The 20,715-nt window shown below is 47.5% G+C and overlaps 1 protein-coding gene across 1 annotated transcript in view; it reads left to right on the top strand.

The window, feature by feature from the left end:
* LOC119403632 (solute carrier family 26 member 6) overlaps positions 1-18,888 on the top strand; it is a 133,146-nt gene extending 114,258 nt beyond the window's left edge. The window contains exons 14-15 of the mRNA XM_049418378.1: positions 9,037-9,063; positions 18,748-18,888. Of these exons, the coding sequence (XP_049274335.1) occupies positions 9,037-9,063; positions 18,748-18,888 (168 nt within the window). The remainder of the gene's footprint in view (positions 1-9,036; positions 9,064-18,747) is intronic.
* Positions 18,889-20,715: the final 1,827 nt, after the last annotated feature.

The raw sequence follows: 20,715 nt of genomic DNA, 5'->3' as shown, positions 1-20,715 counted from the left end.
TAGGAAATGCTTACAGCAAAGAACGCGCAAGCCACAAATTTGGTGGCACCACCCCTTTAAGGCGGCAACCGTTCGTCCCTCGTAGTCGTCGTCGTCGTAGTAGTAGCAGTAGTAGTAGTCGTAGTCCATAACAAGTCTTACGCTTTGACCTCCAAGGTGGTGCCGGTGGGAGATTTTTCCTGTGCGTTGTTGAACAATAAAAAATTCGCAGCGTGCGCGTTAACTAAAAGCCGAATTCTTCTGTCTCTCATTCCCCATTAGCAGCCATTGGCATGTTCCAGTAGGAAACGTTAGTAGAAGTAGAAGTGTAAGTGTTATCTAAAAGCCGACTTCTTCTGTCTCTCATTCCCATTAGCAGCCATTGTTTACCTCCAAGGTAGTGCCTGGTGAGATTTCTCCTGTGCGTGATTAAACAATAAAAATTTTGTTCAAAACGCCGTTGATTGATGAAATAAACCAACGAAAGACGCCAGATGTTTTGTAAAAGCAAAACGAAAGAACGCCAGATGTTTCTAAAGCAAAACGAAAAGACGCCAGCTGCTTAACGAAAGACGCCAGATTTTTCTAAAGCAATGGTTTTCTAAACAATGAAAATTCACAGCGTACATGTAAAATTAAAGTGAGCTGCAAGTCGTCATAACTCATCGAACCTTTAGTATAAACGCGCCCGATCTCACGTCGGTGATGATGTACTGGGCAGAATTCACGGAAGATTCACGGTTTACCGATGAACCTCCGCAGCTTCGCCCACTCATCATCATTCACTCCGTGGATATGCTGTGATTTTTGTTGCATGATAATTAATTCTTGTGCATTGGTCCTATTACCTGTGCCCCAAACTAAGTTGCAGTATGTGAGATGCGAATGAACGAGAGAAAAGTATAGCTGCTTTGCCACCGAATGTGGAAGAAGATGGTTAATACGGCTTATAACACCAATGGATCGAGCCATTTTCAGTTTTACATGACTCACGTGATCAGACCAGCTCAAGTCATTGCGGAAGTGTACGCCCAGAAACTTGCAGCTACTGTTACATGTTATTTCTGAATTACCAAAATAGAGTTTTGGGTTGTGGTTTATTGCTTTGTTTTTAGCATGGAATAGAATGAAATTAGTTTTTTTTTATGTTTACTCTCAGCTGATTTACCCTCAACCATCCCTCTAATTCTTCAAGCCAACTATTCGCTCTCTGCTCAAGTTCTTTTAGGTTGGGACCAGAAAACAAGATGTTAGTGTCGTCGGCATATAGGATAATGTTCGAAGATGAAGGAATGTTTACAATATCATTTATGTACATAGTGAATAGAAGGGGTCCTAATATTGATCCCTGAGGTACTCCATATTTTATTGTTCCGTAGTTAGAGCGAGTGTCGTTATGTAGCTTTGTGTATTGTTGACGTGCAGTCAGGTAGCTTTTCATAAGGCTTTTTGCAATGCCACGAATTCCATAAATTTCTAATTTTGCTAAGATAATGTCATGTTGAACCGAATCAAACGCTTTACTGAAGTCGAGAAATAGTCCGATAGTAAAGTGTTTCATTTCAATGTTTCGAATTAAGACATTTTTTATATAAAGCAATGCGGTTTCAGTCGATTTCCCAGGTTGAAAACCGTATTGATGATCACTTATCACATTATTTGCGGAAAGGAAGCCAAAGAAACGTGTATAAATTATTTTTTCAGCAACCTTAGAAAAAATTGGCAGAACTGAAATTGGCCGGTAATTACCGAATTCTGTTTTATTTCCACCTTTAAAGATAACAGTAACACGTGCTATCTTTAATCTATCTGGGAACACGCCAGTAGCCAACATCTGATTGAATATATAGGTCAGTGGTTCTATAAGGCAACCAATGGAATTCTTAATTGGCAATGGTGAGATGTCATCATCACGAGGAGCACAAGTATTTTTTAGAGAATTAATAATGGTTGTGATTTCTGCTTCTGTTGTTGGCGTCAGAAATATCGAGTCATAGTTGGAAACCTGAATGCATGAAGTAAGAGAGGTATTATTAGGCAAGGGAATTGAGTCGGCATATTTACCAGCTTCCAGGAAGTGTTCATTGAATTTGTCGGCTAATGCAACACCGTCATAGATAATACCCTTAACCAGCATTTCGACGGGTGTTGTGTTAGCTTTGCTGCCGATGAGAGTTTTAATTCCTTCCCAGATCTGCTTAGGATTGTGACCTATGTTTGAAAACTTTTTTCTGTAAAATGACGACTTTGCTTTTTTTTAGATCAGCATTTAGCACATTTCGAAACTTTTTGTACTCAGCTAATATCTCAGGACTTCTCGTTTTAAGAAATTTAGCGAACATCAAGTTTTTTTCTTTTATTCTCATAAAAAGAGCCTTGTTTATCCAATCTTTATGGGCCCTTCTGTGTTTTCTAATTGCCATAACAGGGAAAGCGACATTGTAATGGTTAATAACCTTTCTAAAGAAATTTTCGTACGCTTCATTTGGGTCGGTTGCATTGTAGACGTCTGTCCAATCAGTTGTTTTCAGCAACTCACAGAAAATAGCGATATTATTGGAATCGTTCGTTCTACGTGATTGGATAGGGGTAGTTCGCTTTTTACTTAAAGGGACAAATACAAAGAACGGCAAGTGGTCACTTAGACCAGACGAAAACACTCCGGAAAAAACCGCGTCCCGAGAAAAGTTCGTGTAGCAAAGATCTATTATTGTTGCTGTTGATTCGTTTACTCGTGTTGGGGACTTAATCGTATTTGTACAGCCATACAGTAGCATTATTTCAGTTAAGGCCGCTTGAATCGGAGATCTACCCATAACATCAGTATTAAAATCACCAAGTGCAATAACACGCCATTTATTTGAATTAGCATTTTTTAAACATGTCTCAATAAACTGAAGAAAGGCTTCTGTGCTACCTTGAGGTGGGCGGTACAGCGCAATGATAAAAATGTTCCGGTGTAACGGGCTAACACGTTCAAAATCTTCGAAAAACGCCCGTATAATCAGTCAGAATGTCAAAAGATAAGTTTTGGCGCGTGTATATGGTCACACCCCCACCTCGTTTTTCTTTCCTGAATTGAGTTACATGTTTGTAGCCAGTGAATTGAATGACGTCTTCCTCCGAGCGGAACCACGTCTCGGTAAAAGCAGAAAAATCAAAAGTGTAGTTGATCTGCTTCATTTCAGCCTCGACTTCCTCTCCCTTGTTTCTTAAACTTTGCGCATTTAAGTGATAAAAGGACAGGCTATTGTTTGTACTGTATCCAGAAGTTTTTAACACTTCTTGGAATGAATCAGTAGAAAAATAGGCCATTTTCGCTAGCTTCTTTTCTGACGAAACGCACAGTCTGTTCTACATGTAGTGAAGAGGAAGAAGAAGCCTCGCTCGATCGTCTGTTGCTGTGCGCGTGGACTGCGTTCCTGTTGGACCGGCGCTACTTAGACTGCACAAGTCGTCAGTACGTTGTTAATAAACCGTCGTACGACATCTGGTGGAGGTTGCTGCAATCCCTGACCTCAACCTGGAACTTCGTAACCGAACGTTGCCCGCTGCTTCAACCGCTGCAATGACCGACATTGCCACCAGTCAGCCCGACGCCGCGGCTTCCAGCTCCAGCGGCGCCATTCAGCGGTACCGTGACCCTCCCATCTTTAGCGGAACCGGTGAGGCTGACGTGGAAGATTGGCTTTTCAGATATGAGCGCGTCAGTGAGACCAACAACTGGGATGACCCGGCCAAACTCCGTGTCGTCATCTTCTATCTTTATGACGTCGCCAACCTCTGGTTTCACAATCACGAGCGCGAGATCCATACCTGGCCTGAGTTCAAGACAGCGATCGCAGAAGTCTTCGGCCGCCCGACTCTACGAAAGCTGCGCGCTGAACAACGTCTACGCCAGCGTGCTCAACAGCCCGGTGAGACGTATACGAGCTACATCGAGGATGTAGTAAATATTTGCTCCCGCGTCAATGCCTCCATGAGCGAGGAGGAGAAAGTTAAACATATCCTCAAAGGCATCGAGGACGAGGCATTTCAGATGCTTCTCGCGCGGAACCCTGCTTCTGTCGCGGACGTCGTTACTCTTTGCCAGAGTTTCGATGAGCTGCGTCGACAAAGGGTCCTTGCACGCAGCGCTGTCACAGCTGCCGAACCACTCTCGAGCCTCACGTTAGCCTCCCACCCGTCACCCGCTACATCACTTTCTAGCCAAATCAAAGACTTTATTCGGGAGGAGGTGGCGCGCCAGCTCTCTATGCTGCCTCTGGGTGATCGATCCCTACAACCTGACGCATCGCTGGCTACTCCCATCAGGAGGGCCATCCGCGAGCAACTTGCCGAATCGGTACCTGACCCAGCCATGTTGACCCAGCCCATGTTGCCCCAGCCATGTCCCAGCCAAGTGACCCAGCCATGCTTGCCTGTAGCTGCACCTCTGACCTATGCCGCGGTCGCGGCGCGACCTCCGCCGCCGACATTCGCCTTCTCTGAAGCAATGTACCCGCGAACAGCCCAGCCTCCTGCGCCTCCTCCAATGCCAACTCGGAGTCAATATGCTCAGAATCCCTGGCGCACACGCGACAACCGGCCCATATGCTTCGCTTGCGGTTTCGCCGGGCATGTGGCACGCTTCTGCAACCGTCGCATGTCACCTGCTCATCAAGCTGCCGCAACGCCCGGATACGGCTACCCATACGCTACTGGCGACCATGCGACGCGCCTCAGCTCCGACTTTTCGCCGCCTCCACGACGACCTTTCAGCAACCATCGCTCCCCGTCACCCCGTCGTCGCTCGCCTTCACCCTTACGTAGTCGGCAGTCACCTAGCGAGGGAAACTAGTTGCTGCAGTTCCGCAGGCACGAACTGCCAGCTTCGCGACTTCTACAAGGCCTGCACAGTCACCACGCAATTTACTCGACGTCATAGTAGAAGGAACTGCCGCAACTGCGCTTATTGACACTGGGGCTGCGATTTCAGTCGTGGACGAGAACTTTATTCGAAAATTACGTAAGGTCACAACGCCGTTCTCCGGCATGCTACTGCACACCGCAAGTACGCAGCACGTAGCACCGGTTGCTGCATGTACCGCTAGGGTGGTTATTGACGGCGCGCTCTATATCGTCGAATTCCTTGTGCTCTCTTCGTGCTCACACGACATCATCCTCGGCTGGGACTTCTTGTCTCAGCATCGTGCCATCATCGACTGTGCACGGGCCGTGGTGGCGCTCTTCCCATTCTCTGACGACGCATTGCCTGAACTTTCTAAAAGTATCGCCCAAAAGCTCACTGTTGTGTCCGACACGGACATACCACCCGCAATGTCAGTGCTTGTGCCCGTTTCTTGCTCCACAGCGCCAGATGCTACCGTCCTTTTTACGCCATCGCCTATTTTTCTGCGTCGCAGGGCTCTCCCTCTCCCGTTTGCCGTCCTGACTACTGCATCTGGATCATCGGCTATGCTTGTGTGCAATCCGTTTCAGCACCCCGTCACCTTGCTTCGAGGAGAATCTCTTGGTCATGTTGATCCTGTTGATCCGTTTCACATCATCGAGACTTCGGATGACACGCCTTGTTATGAGCTCGACGCCCTTACTTCTCCCGTTAAGCGCACGTCTTCTGCATCATCATCAACTTCGCCTTCATCAGACATCTTGGAATCTGTCTTGGATGCCGACCTGCCACCTCCGTACCGCATGCAAGTACTCGAGCTTCTGCAGAATTTTCGCTCATCGTTTGATTGCGATCAAACGCGATTGGGCCGTACGGAGAACGTCAGTCACAGCGTCCACACAGGTTCTCATCCTCCATTACGGCAGCGACCATACCGTGTGTCGGCAGCCGAGCGTAAGGTGATTAACGAGCAAGTCGATGAAATGCTGCAGCGTGGCGTCATTCGCCCTTCCCACAGTCCTTGGGCGTCACCTGTGGTGCTAGTACGCAAGAAGGACGGGTCAATACGCTTCTGTGTGGATTACCGTCGGCTAAATAAGATCACTCGTAAAGACGTCTACCCGCTGACTCGTATAGATGACGCACTCGACTGCTTGCAAGGAGCGGAGTACTACTCTTCTTTAGATCTTCGCTCTGGGTATTGGCAAGTGCCGATGGCTGAAGGTGACTGCGAGAAGACAGCTTTTGTGACGCCCGATGGCTTATACGAATTTACCGTAATGCCTTTTGGGCTCTGCAATGCGCCCGCTACTTTCGAGCGCATGATGGACACCATCCTTCGTAACTACAAGTGGAAAACATGTCTGTGCTATCTTGACGACATCGTCGTGTTTTCATCAGATTTTCCGACGCACCTTGTTCGCTTGCGTGAGATACTGACCTGCCTCACCACTGCCGGCCTCCAGCTCAACATCAAAAAGTGCCGTTTCGCCGCCCGCAAGCTAACAATATTGGGACACGTTGTATCGAAGGATGGTGTGCTTCCTGACCCAGCCAAGCTTCGCGCCGTCGCAGAGTTTCCCAAGCCCACAACCCTTAAGGCGCTTCGCAGCTTTGTAGGCCTCTGCTCGTATTTCCGGCGCTTTGTACGTAATTTTGCAACCATCATAGCACCACTGACGAATTTGCTTACGGCTAGTAACGGTATGTCCGCTTGGTCAACCTCGTGCGACGAAGCCTTCAAGCAACTGCGTCGCCTACTCACTTCCCCGCCTATCCTTCGACATTACGACCCCACAGCACCTACGGAGATCCATACCGACGCTAGCGGCATCGGGCTTGGTGCAGTCCTAGCTCAGCGGAAAGACGGCTACGACGAGTACGTCGTCGCCTATGCCAGTCGCACTTTGAAAAAGGCCGATGCGAACTATTCTGTGACAGAAAAAGAGTGTTTGGCCATCATTTGGGCTCTCGGCAAATTCCGTCCATACATATATGGTCGTCCTTTCGACGTTGTTACCGACCACCACGCCCTTTGCTGGCTTTCTTCGCTGAAAGATCCCTCAGGTCGTCTCGGCCGATGGGCGCTTCGCTTACAAGAGTATGACGTTCGCGTTGTTTACAGATCGGGCAGGAAGCACTCTGACGCCGATGCGCTATCTCGATCGCCGATACCTTCGGATGTAGCTTCCCCATCAACGCTCTTCGACACTATGTCAACCATCGACGTCACGGATATGCCGGTTGAACAGCGAAAGGATCCCCTGCTTTCAACTATCCTAAACTTCCTACAGGATCCATCGGCCACAGCTTCTAGAACGCTTCGTCGCCAAGCCGCTCACTTCACTGTGCGCGACAATATCCTTTACCGCAGAAATTACATGCCTGATGGTCGCAAATGGCTGCTCGCGATACCACGGCACATGCGGTCTGACATTTGCGCTTACTTCCATGCTGCTCCTCACCATGGTCACGCCGGCGTTCTCAAAACGTATACTCGGCTAAGGCAACGTTTCTACTGGCGGGGAATGTATCACTTTGTCTGCCAGTATATTCGCGCTTGCACGGCGTGCCAGCGGCGTAAAGTTCACCAACGCCCTTCCGGCGAGTTACAGCCGCTACCCTGCCCTGCTCGTCCCTTTGATCGCGTCGGCATAGACCTATACGGCCCACTTCCCTGCAGTTCCTTGGGTAACAGATGGATATTTGTCGGCGTCGATCATCTGACGCGCTATGCAGAGACTGCAGCACTCCCAGCCGCCAGCGCTCGAGAGGTTGCATTATTCATTCTGCGGAATTTCTTCCTGCGACATGGAGCACCACGAGAACTGCTCAGCGACAGAGGGCGCGTCTTCCTCTCCGACGTGATACAAGCCCTTCTGGCTGAATGCAGCATCGTTCACCGTAAGTCTACAGCCTACCACCCGCAAACGAACGGCTTGACGGAGAGGTTCAACCGCACACTCGGTGACATGATCACTATGTACGTCGCGTCGGATCACAGTAACAGGGACGCTGTTTTGCCATTTGTCACTTACGCGTACAATACTGCCTCACAAGCTACCACAGGCTTTTCGCCGTTTTTCTTGTTGTACGGACGGGAGCCCTCTTGCACCATGGACACATTGCTTCCATACCGACCCGACGCTTCCGAATGCACGCCGGTGTCTGAAGCGGCGAGATACGCAGAGGACTGCAGGCAGCTCGCTCGTAAACTTACAACCGCCGCTCAAGGTCGCGAAAAACTGCGACATGACAACGACGCGTTTACGCCAGACTTCCCGACTGGTTCTCTTGTTTGGTTGTGGATCCCACCTCACAGCCCTAGGCTTTCAAACAAGTTTCTTGCGCGCTACGATGGCCCCTACCGCATCAAAGGCCGCACGTCCCCTGTCAACTACATTGTTGAACCCTTGACGCCGCCCCACGACCTCAGACATCGCGGTCGTGACACGGTTCATGTCAGCAGACTTAAACCATACTATGACCCATTGATGCTGCCTGCGCCTTAAGACGCCAGGATGGCTCATCTTCTCTCCCGGGGGCAATTGTAGTGAAGAGGAAGAAGAAGCCTCGCTCGATCGTCTGTTGCTGTGCGCGTGGACTGCGTTCCTGTTGGACCGGCGCTACTTAGACTGCACAAGTCGTCAGTACGTTGTTAATAAACCGTCGTACGACATACATAATTTTGTCTAAGTCGCTTTCATTGTTGATGTTGATGGCGCGAGTACTTGGTTCCTTTCGAGCAAATATCTTCCCTTCCTTCTTCCAGACAAACCGGTAGTGTGCTTCCGCAGCTTTTGTCTTTGCGAGCCACAATAGCCTCTTGTTTTGCGCAGTTAAGTTTTCGAAAAACTTAACGTCCTTTATGCATTGCTTCAGAGTGCTACGCTTCGCAATCTACAGTGCTTTTGTGGACTGTTTGCAAAACCTGATGAGCACGACCGGGGTTTTGTCTGACCTTAAGGGAATGCGATGCAGCCCATCAACATCATTCTTTGTAAGCACCGGCAAATCGAGCCTTCTTGCCAGTTGATTCACTTTTTCCATCAAATCTTCGCGTTCGGTTTCAGGCAAGCCATGTATTTCCATGTTTTGTTTTCTGCTATATTGATTTAGGGCATTCAGCTCCGTGCGCAGCCCTGCAATTGTTTGCTTGTTATTAGCTACCTCGAGCGCATCACCTGTCTTTTGTAGGGCTTCGATTTGCTTGTCATGTTTATTTGAAGCTTCTATAAGCTTATCATAAGTGTCAGACATGTGTTGCACAGATGTCTCAATGTTGCTCACTGCATCTTTAAGACTCGTTATCTCATCGTTAGATCATCGTAAGCGCAGCAAGCGCTCTGCTTGTGTCCGCCAACTGCCTGCTCATAGCAATGGATACATTGCCATCCTGCTGTCGAACAGTGGCAGCGCTTCGAGACGCTGTTAAGCGACGTGTCTGACACTTCATACTCGCCCTCGCTTCAACGTCTTTGGATTTGTACGTGCGCTCGCCGACGCCTGAGCACTTTCCGAGATGATAGCGCAGACCACATTCTGCACATTTCATGCATTCTTCATCTGTCTGTAATTCCTCAAAACATGCTAGACACGTTTCGCCAGGGTCGTTGCTCATGGCGTAAGCACGGGCTGCACAGTTACAATAGTTACAAAGCGATAGTGCACAGGAAGTTTCTTTAGAGTGCTAGTAAACGCGATGCATAAGAAGCACCTGCTTGCTCAGTAAACGCGTTACACAAGCTCAGCAACACTTTCTCGGTAAACGCGTTACACAAGGAACACTTGCTCGGGCAGTAGAGCAGCAGCAAAATATAGGAATGGGTACAAGTGCGGAAAAAAAAATTGGCCGCGTATCTGCGTGCTTCGCTGCAAATGTCGTGTAAAGACGATAGAAGAGGCGGTGTGTGAGATATGGACGCCATCTGGTAATACGTCGGGAAACATGAGCGCTGTGTTGCGTGCTGGTAGTCCCGGCGCAGCAGCAGGCGAAGACCGGCGGTGACCAACGCGACCGGCGGGGACGCCAGCCAGCCCGAAAACGCGGTTTGGCGCGAAGCGCTGAAGCAGAGAAACGTCCGCACTCAACGAGTACTCTCCACACACTCTTTTATTTACACGTCGCCTGGGTAAAACAGGAACGCCAGAGCGGCGCCCACAACCGGCAGCCTGAAGGCCGCCCACAACGCTGCTTTTTCATTTTTTAAATATTTTTTTTCACCTTCTTGGCCTTCTCAAAACTAAAGTTTTTCAACACCAACCCATGGCTTTCGTACAGTGCAATACAGAACCGAAACCGAAACACAGCAATGAGCTCGTGCGAAGGGCACAGAGGAAGGCAAATTTCAGCGCAGTCGCATTTTCAGCTTTGTTGAAACAGCGCTCACTAGACGACGACGAAGTAAAAGAAGGCACAGGACAGGCAGCGCCTGTCCTGTGCCTTCTTTTACTTCGTCGTCGTGTAGTGAGCGCTGTTTCAACAAAGATGAACGCATACCAACTCGCTCAAGCTTCCATTCTTTTGCATTTTCAGCGCAGCTTAAGAAACTAGGGTCCTTAAAATTACGTATGTATGCATTTTCTATTAAAGGAACACGCCACCTAGTACTTACCTAGTGATGTTGCACCTCAGATATGCATGATATTTACTTTTTGATCGACAACGTTCACAAGTATGAACAGCCGTACCAGTTCAAGACGGCTGGCCCTTGGGCAAGTGGTTCAACTTTGGCCGAGTGGCTGAATCGAGGGACGTGCCGACAAACAGAAAGACAGACAGACAGAAAGACCAAAATTTCTGCGTTTAAGTTCCCCAAGAAAGACTATCGTCTTTAAAAATTTGCAGAACAGCAAACTAATCTGCAAAAGTGAGCAAGATTTCTCAGATGCTGCTCCTGTGTATCCGCTGCCGCCACCACTGCCCGAGTGTGATCACCGGTGTGCAGTAGGCGTTTATAGCTGATTAGATGGGGTAGCAGCAGGTCACGTGGTGCGTTGACGCTTGAATATGTTTTTCTGCAGTGTCGTCGTATTTCCTTGTCCGGGACCCTTGCGTCAGTGGATTCCACGGTAGAAACCTGGGAGGGGTGGGGGGCCGCCACTTCGACGGCGCGTCGTAGTTCCGAGCTTCGATTACCAGTTGGCACTGCAAAAGTGAGCAAAATTTCTCAGATGCTGCTCCTGTGTATCCGCCGCCGCCACCACTGCCCGAGTGTACGAAGCTCACAAATTCGTGTTTGCATCCGAGTTTCATTGCATTCGTGCTCCTCGCAGGCTTTCACGGGTACAGTGGGATGGAAAGAAACGCGAACATACTGGCGCGCGGTTTTCATCACGCTCTGACCGTGGTGGCAATAAAAATATGCTAGATCGTCTTTGATTGTATCAGGGATGACTCCGTCTTTTCATCAATCATCATGGCTACAATTGTACTTGAAAATAAATGTGAAACAGCAAGAAATATAGATGCCACATGTCCGCGTTTGTTTTTATCGCCACTATGCGTATTCCTCCGGCAGTCTCTCAGGCCGTGCTGCCAGTTCAATACTTGCATTCTAGTTCGATATCATTCGCATTTTATTTTCTATTTCAGGTTATTTCAACCACGTCATTCGCATGCCTTAGTATGTCATATTGTTGTGTTCCACTCTGCAAATGGAACGGAAAGAAATCACGATTGTCGTTTTCTATTTCCCTTTATTGATAAAGAAAAAAAACCTCACAGGATCGTTATGAATTCACTTATTATGACTTTTTCTTCCCAGTCAATGACTTTTCATCCCACTATTATGACTTTTTCTTCCCAGTCAATGTATTGAAAATCCCGAGCCTCCCTCTGAGATATTTCTGCATATAATTTGGTTTTCTTAGAGCCTCAAAAATCGTAGGTGCTGCAAAGTTTTCTGTACCTGAGCTGCGTGTGCACTGCCTCCGTGATCGGCCCATTTTGACCAAATGAAGAGATAATACGACGACGTCACTTTACGTGACGTCACGATGATGTCACGGAATTTTATTATCTGTGACGTCATATGATGACGTCATCACGTATTGATGATTTTTCTTGCATCACTCGTGTTGACACCGCGGACGGTCAATTTCCGCGTTTGATGAGGCATCTAAGGCTTTCGCCTTAATACATTGTCTGGCTGTCCCTCCATGAAATTCCAGCGGCCGCTGGTGTTCGGCACAGGTGGCTTGCAGTAATTACGCGGAATAATTGGTCTCCTAATACATCTTCAAACTACACTAAAATATGTAGCCGTCATTTGCGACTTAAATATATGATAGAAAATAAGAAGCGGCGGCTTAAGAAGGACGCAGGAGCGTCAGTCTTTGCAGACTACCCTTCACGTTTGCAGCCCAAGGTATCACGAAACGTGACTGTGCTGCGTAAGAAGAGGGAACGAATGCATGTACCAGTAGCAACGATGCCTCGCCATCGCTGCCACGTGTAGCGCTGAGATTAGGTCCCGAAGCCGAAGAATCGGAGCCCATGGACACCACATGCGCTACCAGCGAAACAACCGACAATCATCATGTACAGTGTCACAATGAATGCGTGCACAAGGCTGAGCAGGATGCCTCATGCGACAAAAGCGTCATGTCCGACAGCCATTCGGCCTCTAATTTGCTCACTACCGAAAAGGCCGAATGCAGGAGCAAAGAAAGATAACTGAGGAGCCAGATACTCAAGCTACAACAATCCGTCGACAAATACAAGGACGAGCTCAAACAACAGACAACAGGCCGCATTTTTCAGGCCTATCACATTGGCTCAACTTGAGAGTCGGTACTACGAGTTTAGACTTGAACAACAGCGTGTGTTCACGCACATCGGCCAATGTTGGAGTAAGCGCGCTACATATGCAGCTGTTTTTGTTTGTGTTTCGTACCACCGCGAGTTGACTGCTTTAAACTCTGAAATGGTGGAATCACTTGTCATACTTCCTCATTTTCTGGCACGAGCTGTTGCGTTCTCTCGGTGGCAACAAATGCAATTCTCAAAAGCTTTACGAAGGGAACGGGTGACCACGTATATCTCTGGAAGCAGTCAGGTAACATTTCGTGCTATCCAGCGCATGCACTCCAGGCTTTCGTATAGTGTGCTACACCAGCAGACGGTAGCACGCACCGGGGAACTTTAAGCGCCCCAGCTTTCAGTATTAGCTCTTGACAAATGCTGCTTTTAAAATAGACTTTCAGACAGTCGAAAACCGACTCTCAGTCAATCGAACGTAACGGTGACAAAACAATCTTCCGCGCATCCCTTGCATGCGCTCTCCGGTATCGGCCTAGGAGACGACGCGCGAGCGTCTCGATCAAATAGCCGCGAACGACACATGCATTTGAAATGGTCTCGCTGTCCAGAACAAGTGCGTCGTGATTCCCGTTAACATTTTTTTCATTATACTTTAAACAACGCGAATACAGCCGAAAGCTGAACCATATACCACCTTCGAATGCGGCCATGGCATTTGTTTCCGCGAGCGACGACGCGACTCTGGGTCTACTACGGGGGCGGCGCCTAGCGGCTCAAAGCCGCACTAACGCCGACTGGCAGTTCTCATGGCGCTCCTCTCCTTCGCTCAGGCACAGAAAGATAGAGGAGGCGCTGGCTCGACTGATTAAGATTTGGCTGCAAAGTATTTCTACAAGGGTAGAGACTTGGGCTTGTTGGAATTCCAAAACAGTAGACTTACAGCGCGAGCCCACCTAACACAGAAAGAAAGAAGACCCACTGCTCTATGTATCTTCTTTCTTGTCGTGTCATCGCCCTGTACGTCTACAGTTAAAGTATTTTGGCCTGCAGTCGAGCAGAAAAAAACCCTAGTAGGGGCGGCCGGCAACCTTATTAGACCATCACGGTCACCGAAGCTATTCAGTTGATTGCAGCAAAAAACAAATATCAGTACATACTCCAACGATAAGGCGTCAGGGAGAGCTGCTGGGTCATTTGATCAATAAAAAAGGAACTCCCAAAAAAACAGGCGGTGGCGTGGCGCCTACTTCAGACACAAACGTTCCTAGTCCGGTAACGATGAACCACTGCGCACCGGAACTTTATATGGACAAGTGTAAATTTTGCAGTAACAGGGTGGATTTGAGCAGCATGCTGTGGGCGTGTCCGAAGGCCCCCATGTGGGGCGAATTCCCTAAGGGGCGTGGGTAGAAGGCCACGCTCCTCAGCTCGGATTTACAAATACAAGCGCGCTTAATACGGCAGGCCGAAGACACCGCCAGGGCTCATAGGAATATGGCCGACGTCTAGGTTGGGTCCCCCCTCCTCTGAAATGTGGAGGGGGATCTTTCTGCCAAATAAGTAAGATTCGTTCATCATCATCCCAGGGTCCCTTATGCATTCGCCTCAGCCGACTCGAAAGCGAAAGCCATCTTCTTTTTCTTCTTAGTCGATGTATTGAAAGCCCGCCCCGCGCCCCCCTCCGAAAGCTTTCTGCAACTAACGTGGTTTTGCAATGCCTCCAGGATCGGAGGCTTGCAAGCTTTCTGCATCGCACCTTGTTTTGCACTGCCTTCGGGATCCGCGCACCTTTCAGCAAGTAATGATGTCATGCGATTACGGCACAGGTGACGACAGGTTATGTGACGTCACAAATTTTGTTGATCTGTGACTTGATGATGCGGTCATATTGCGAGTCATAACGTGAATGATTATTTTTTGCATCCCTCGTGTTGACGCCGCTTTCGTGGGACGCCGGTCAGTCAAACTTCGCGTTTGATGAGACATCTAAGGCTTTCGCGTTAATAACGCACAAGCCGAACGATAGGCAATGCCGGCGCCTACCACAGATTGCAATATTACACAATGAAAAACTAATATGCGAGCGATGTGATATAGTGTGGCGCATAATAGAGCAAATTGATTCACCTCTTGGCGAGCAGCAGGCTAAAAGTTTTGTCTTTAATGTTGAAAGCCTACCATATTAGGGTCCGTAGCGGCTGCACAAAGACGACTGGATTTGTCGATCATATTGTCAATGCAGCCAGAATAAATTCTGCTGCCCCAGCTGTGCACAGTGACACGTGGTGGTCCACCCAGAGCTCAGCAGACTGATCTGATATTCGGTAGCGAAGCTCTTGAAAGAAGGGGAGAAATTCGGCCTTGTTGGTAAGACATTAGGAAAAATTCAGCGCGAAATGACAAAAGGGCGAGAAGGGAGGACACAACACCAGCGCACGTGTTGTGTCCTCCCTTCTCGTCTTTGTGTCATGTTCCGCTGCATTTTTTCCCGATCTCCTGAAAGAAAATGAACTCGGTACGTCAGAGCCACGACATAAAGAAAAAGTTGACAGCGTCAGCGAATAAGACAATGGCTCCCTAGTAACCATTGTCTCTGGGCGTCTTATTTGTTGGGGGCGCCGACGCACTCATCCCAGGAGTAACATTAAGTCATCCATGCTATGGTCGCCGATACATGTAAACATGCCATGTTCCGCTCGATCGATTACAAGTGAAAGAATCAATTTCGTGCGAAGTGGTCAGTGAGTAAAAGCCTTTGTCACATTTTTCGCTTTGAGCCAAGCTTTTTGTCTTGGTGGCTCGATGTCACTGTGAGCATATCGTGGGCTTGTCAGGCATGTCGACTACACTGGCGCGTAGACGGTAGCTTATGGACGCACTTACGCTAAAGCAGAGATGCAAGATTTATCCCGAAGAAGTGGTGCACGCTACTGTCCGGTGATGTGCATATGATAAGTAGCATTCGTTGGCGTATTGAAGCAACGCTGGACTACAGATTGCTTAGTCAATGTTTATTACAATGTAATAAAATCGGGCAGCCAACACTGCAACCAACCACGTCTGGCGTTGCCCGATATGACGCTTGTGCACGGTCTTTTTTCCGCGATTTTTTAAGCGCTGCCGTAACTGTGTGGAATTGAACCAGAATCGAGCCGGAATCGAATCTAGGTTCGATTCCGGCTCGAAGTGTGATCCTTCTTCTCTCCTTCCATTCAGATTTTTCACTCGACACGCCGTTGATGGCGGCACCGAATTTTCTGCTACACAACATCCTAAACGCTTTCGCGTTAAGATTTCTGTATATTCTGGCTGATCCTGTGTTAACGATGAGGGTTGCAACGTGGGCTTGTTGGTTAAATGAACAGCTTTTGGTGTAGCGCGAAAGGAAACAAGGACACGAGAAGGCACAAAGGAACACCACACTGTGTGGTGTTCCTTTGTGCGCTGTGTGGTGTTCCTTTGTGCCTTCTCGTGTCCTTCTTTCCTTTCGCGCTACACCAAAAGCTGTTCACCTGTGTTAACGCATACTGTGAATCTCCTGTGGCGCGTACCCCTATACCATGGACCGGGCTATGTGGGAATGTGCCGCACGTGTCTGGTGGAAAAGCTTTCATAACGTACGCGGCAGGCAAGTCACGTTATTCAGATCATGATCTCTGAATCGTCTTCGTCATACACTGATGTCCTCCTATGCCAAATGTGGTCCTTACCAATTTAAGGAGACGACCACGAGAGGGCCCAGGCGTGGGCGGATAGATAGATAGATAGATAGATAGATAGATAGATAGATAGATAGATAGATAGATAGATAGATAGATAGATAGATAGATAGATAGATAGATAGATAGATAGATAGATAGATAGATAGATAGATAGATAGATAGATAGATAGATAGATGTTTCGTTTGCAAAGTGCGGTTGGTTTGCTAAGAAATGCTTCGGATTTAAAACGTAGACGAGGAAGGAAATGGCAAGCACAGGCAGCACCCGTCATTTCCTTCCTTATCTTCGTCTTTTCGTGCAGTTTTTCGCTCAATATGGATCCTCACCGACTCGCACAGCTATCAGTGCTAATGAAAATATGTCCTTGGCCTAGTTGGCGAGATAATGAAGCCATAGTTTGCCTCTAGAAAGACACACACAAAAGAAGACGAGGACATGGGTGGCACTTCCAACTAATTTTGTGCCACAACACAAAGAATATATACTGAAATACAACGCACGCGCCTAAAACCACAAACATATATCACAAGAAATCTAATCTCCGAAGAGTGCAGTTGTAACGATGGTCCGCTAATGCACACTTCACCCAACTTCGGAATGTAAAACGCTTCCAAAGATTGACGAGCCGTTTTAGTGCTCCTACCAAGACTCCTCACGTTATGAAATCGCGGTTCACGCTTGCAAGTTTTGCAGTGCGCAGGCAAATGTGCGAGTTCGTTTTCATTGTTTAAATTTAGCTCATGTTCCCTCGTTCGTATATTACCACAGCACCCAGTCTGTCCAACATAAGACTTGCCACATGTCAAGGGGATCTCGTACACCACTCCTGTCTCCTATCCGGTATATACAGTACCGTGTTTCTTGCCACAGTCTTGCGGTCTTGTCTTGTTACCAGAGGTATGGGGACACAGCTGACCCAGCTTGACTAGGGCTGAGAAGGCGAGTGGTACACCATACCTGCCTGCCACCTTTTTAGGTTGTGGGGAACCTTGAGAATATATGGCAACACTGCAAGTCTTGCGGTCATCCTTTGCGTATCAACTGTCACTGCTTTCTCCTTGCCTTTGAACTTCTGCAGGAGGGTCTCCGCCACTGACGTCAATAACTTACCAGGGAAACCTGCCCTTTGGAGGTGATGCACCTGCTTATCAAAAGCAAGCCGCATCGCGTGAACTCACGATTTATTTAGGGCCGACTCCAGGCAGAGCATTGCAACTCGTCGTTTTAACAACTTTGAGGCGGCTGAGTCAAATGGCACCACCCACTTCTTAGCACATGACGAATACTGCCAGCAAACATGCCTCTTGCTGAAGGTCAACCTTAGGCCTAAAAACAGTAAACTGTCCCGAAGTAGATTTTCGTGCATAAAACAAAGCCCATTTCATGTTGTCTAAAAAGCATTAACATATCATGCCAGTGGGTCAGGGAAGCACTCTGAATAAAAACAACTAAATAATCGTCTACGTATCTAAAAACCTTTAAAATGTGCTGGCTATGATCCCATTTAAAATAATGAGCAAGCTTGCGGTCAACGCTGGCTAAAAAGCTAAAGTGGATGCTTGGGCGTGTTGGTTCGACATGGCGGAATGAAAACAGCGCAAAAGACGGAGCACAAAAATGGCTAGGCTGGGCAGCGTGTGCGTGAGCAGGCCTTCAAATGTCTTGACAGGAAAGGAAATTGACTATCTATCTGACGGTTGTACGCGAAATGTGCATAGGTTACTATGACGATAATGGTAGTTTGTCCATGTTATCGTTTGTTTATCATTGTCCCTTCTTTGCATCGTTTTGCACTGCGCTATCATATATTGCGTGGCGTTGACGATTAAAGAATTGTTGTAAGTCAGCGCTGTTTTTTGTGGTTCCTTTTCTCTTGTGCTCCGTCTTTTTCGCTGTTTTCTTTCCGCTGGCATAAAACCGAGCTAGTCATGAGCCGATGCATATACCGTGTTTTTGCAGGTACTGGCATTTGTCTACAAGAATGAAAGTCAAATTCTAAGAGCGTTAAAAAAATTTTCCACCGAAACACAAGCAGCATTTTGGAAGGAGATGGTGCCGTTTTCGTTAATACAGGCTTATTTTCTGTGCGTCTTTTTAGAGGCAAACTGTGGCTTCATCAGTTGTGATGTAGGAGGTGAGGTCACGGATTCCAGCACATCTATCAAAGTCTCTAAATTCAATTTGGGTTGAACACAGTTGCTAATAAGGTGGTACATCACTCTGCACGAACAACGTATAATTTTTACGAACAGTTCTCACCCCATACAGAAGTACTCCTTGTGCTAAGGGCACCTCCGAAGGAGAGGTGCAACTCCTTCATTCTACATATAATGAATCAGTGAAGCTACTGAAGCGAAGCTTCAAAAACGTATTTTGTTCGACATTCTAGAGAGACACTGTGACACTATACCGCTTTGGCAGTCCGCTGTGCTTCGCAACGCAACATAACATCGTGGCTGACTTCGAGGAACTCTTCAAGGATGAAAAGCGTCCAAGCGTCAAGCTTACAAGCAAGCTGGACAACATGTAAGTAAAACGGTGCCGTGTTCAAAGTATGACACAGATACAACCTGTAGGTATCAAGCCAGTCACAGATATTTATTGCGCATAAATGTTCGGGACTCACTAGTACAATACGCGGTACGCGACATGACCAAGGCTAACACAGACGGGCTGCAGTATGCAGCCAATATGGCTCGCCTTTGTAAGGTCACTTTCAGGAACATTCGCTAAAGACACACTCACGAGTCATTATACCACAAAACAATGCCGCTTTCAAGTACCAATCGATTTCTGCAGACATGGCACTACAAAGCGCAATGCAGAAAAGAGCAAATACTTGTTAACGCTTTGCGAATGGTGATAACGTTACCAAGTATATTATTCTTATAAAAAAGAAAAGGTGATGCACGCCCTCCGTAAGAAAACTGAAGTCCCTAAAGAGAACACCGACTCGACAGTGCGCGTAACCGCACTCGATGCGGCTATTTTTCTACCTTAAATTGTGCGGGTGCTCTCGAACATTTAACTGCGCTTCATAAATCACTGTGAGTACACACAATCCACACACAATACACACACAGCACCTCTTTCTAATGGGAAGATAGATAAAACTAAAACCATGAAGTGAAACATCTCTAAGAAAATACAGTGACGTTGCGCTAGGTAAGAAAACTGTAGGTGTCTTTAGCTACCGCATAAGAGACGTTAGTGCGCTTTAGTAAAAGTTAGACAAAGACATTTTTCTTTGTTTGAGCTCAAGTCCATTCCTTGCCAGTTAAGGCTTGAGAAACAATAATTGACAAATACAGATAACTTACGACTATCAGCCTTACCCTCGAGCCTCTACAAGCCCAACTAACCAAGCTTTCGCCGAAGTTTTCCGCGATAGAGGGACGTTAATTTACTTCTGCGAGGCGTAAGTGTGCACGACCCGCGTGGATACTGTTATTGGTCGTCGACCGCATATAGATCAGTGTTCTTCCATTGCATCAGCCCTATTGTGTTAAAACTCTCAAGGGAAATCAAACTGGACGAAAAATGACTTGCCGCTAGTGCGGACCGAGCCCTCAACCTCCGCATGACGGGTGTGGTGCACTGCCAAATGCGCTACGGCGACGTTTATTTTCTTGTTTGTGTTCTTGGGCATTTTATGTAGTCCTAATCCTTTATGTCGTAACCCGCGCCGCTGAAGCTGCAAAACAGACAGACCTGTTTATTTAAAGTGCGTTGCTTGACCTAAGTCATCTTGTTAAGATTACCTTGTTCAGTCGGACGTAGAAAGTTTTTTTTTTCACGTGGTGGTGTTTCAGAGAAGCCTGCAGGGATGCCGTGGCTACAAAGGCGATAGTCATGGACTGCTCCGCCATAAGCTTCATTGATTCTTCCGGTGTTCACGCACTCGATCATGTAAGGATCTCTCGACGTTTTTCTATTTCTTTTTTTGTTATTCATTACAATATAGTCAGGGGGAGCAAAAGTATACTATTGTTGAGGGCAAGAAATAGCGAATATTACTTTCGAAAAGCTTTTGTTAAAATTTGCCTGAAATGTTTTGGCTTGAGTACTACATCCTTGCTTACTAAAGAAGATCAGGGCCGATCAGTGAAGCGGGGGGAAGGGGTTCACTTGGCCAAGTCATGCATATTGCTTATGCAGCCGAAGAAGGTTTTGATTCAATGCTTTCTAGAGTGGCAGATTTATTGATGCCTCTGTAAAGCGGACTGTTGCAAAAAATAAAACCATCTTACCAGAACTGTCAGACAGCAGTTTCCGATCTCAATATCTTAGTTTTCTGTCAAACAACAGAGTACATTTTGTCTCGATGGGTGATTAAGCGACATGATTCAATAAATCT

This window comes from Rhipicephalus sanguineus, chromosome 8, assembly GCF_013339695.2.
Source record: "Rhipicephalus sanguineus isolate Rsan-2018 chromosome 8, BIME_Rsan_1.4, whole genome shotgun sequence".
NCBI classification, from domain to species: domain Eukaryota; kingdom Metazoa; phylum Arthropoda; class Arachnida; order Ixodida; family Ixodidae; genus Rhipicephalus; species Rhipicephalus sanguineus.
This window is presented reverse-complemented; position numbering and strand designations above follow the sequence as displayed.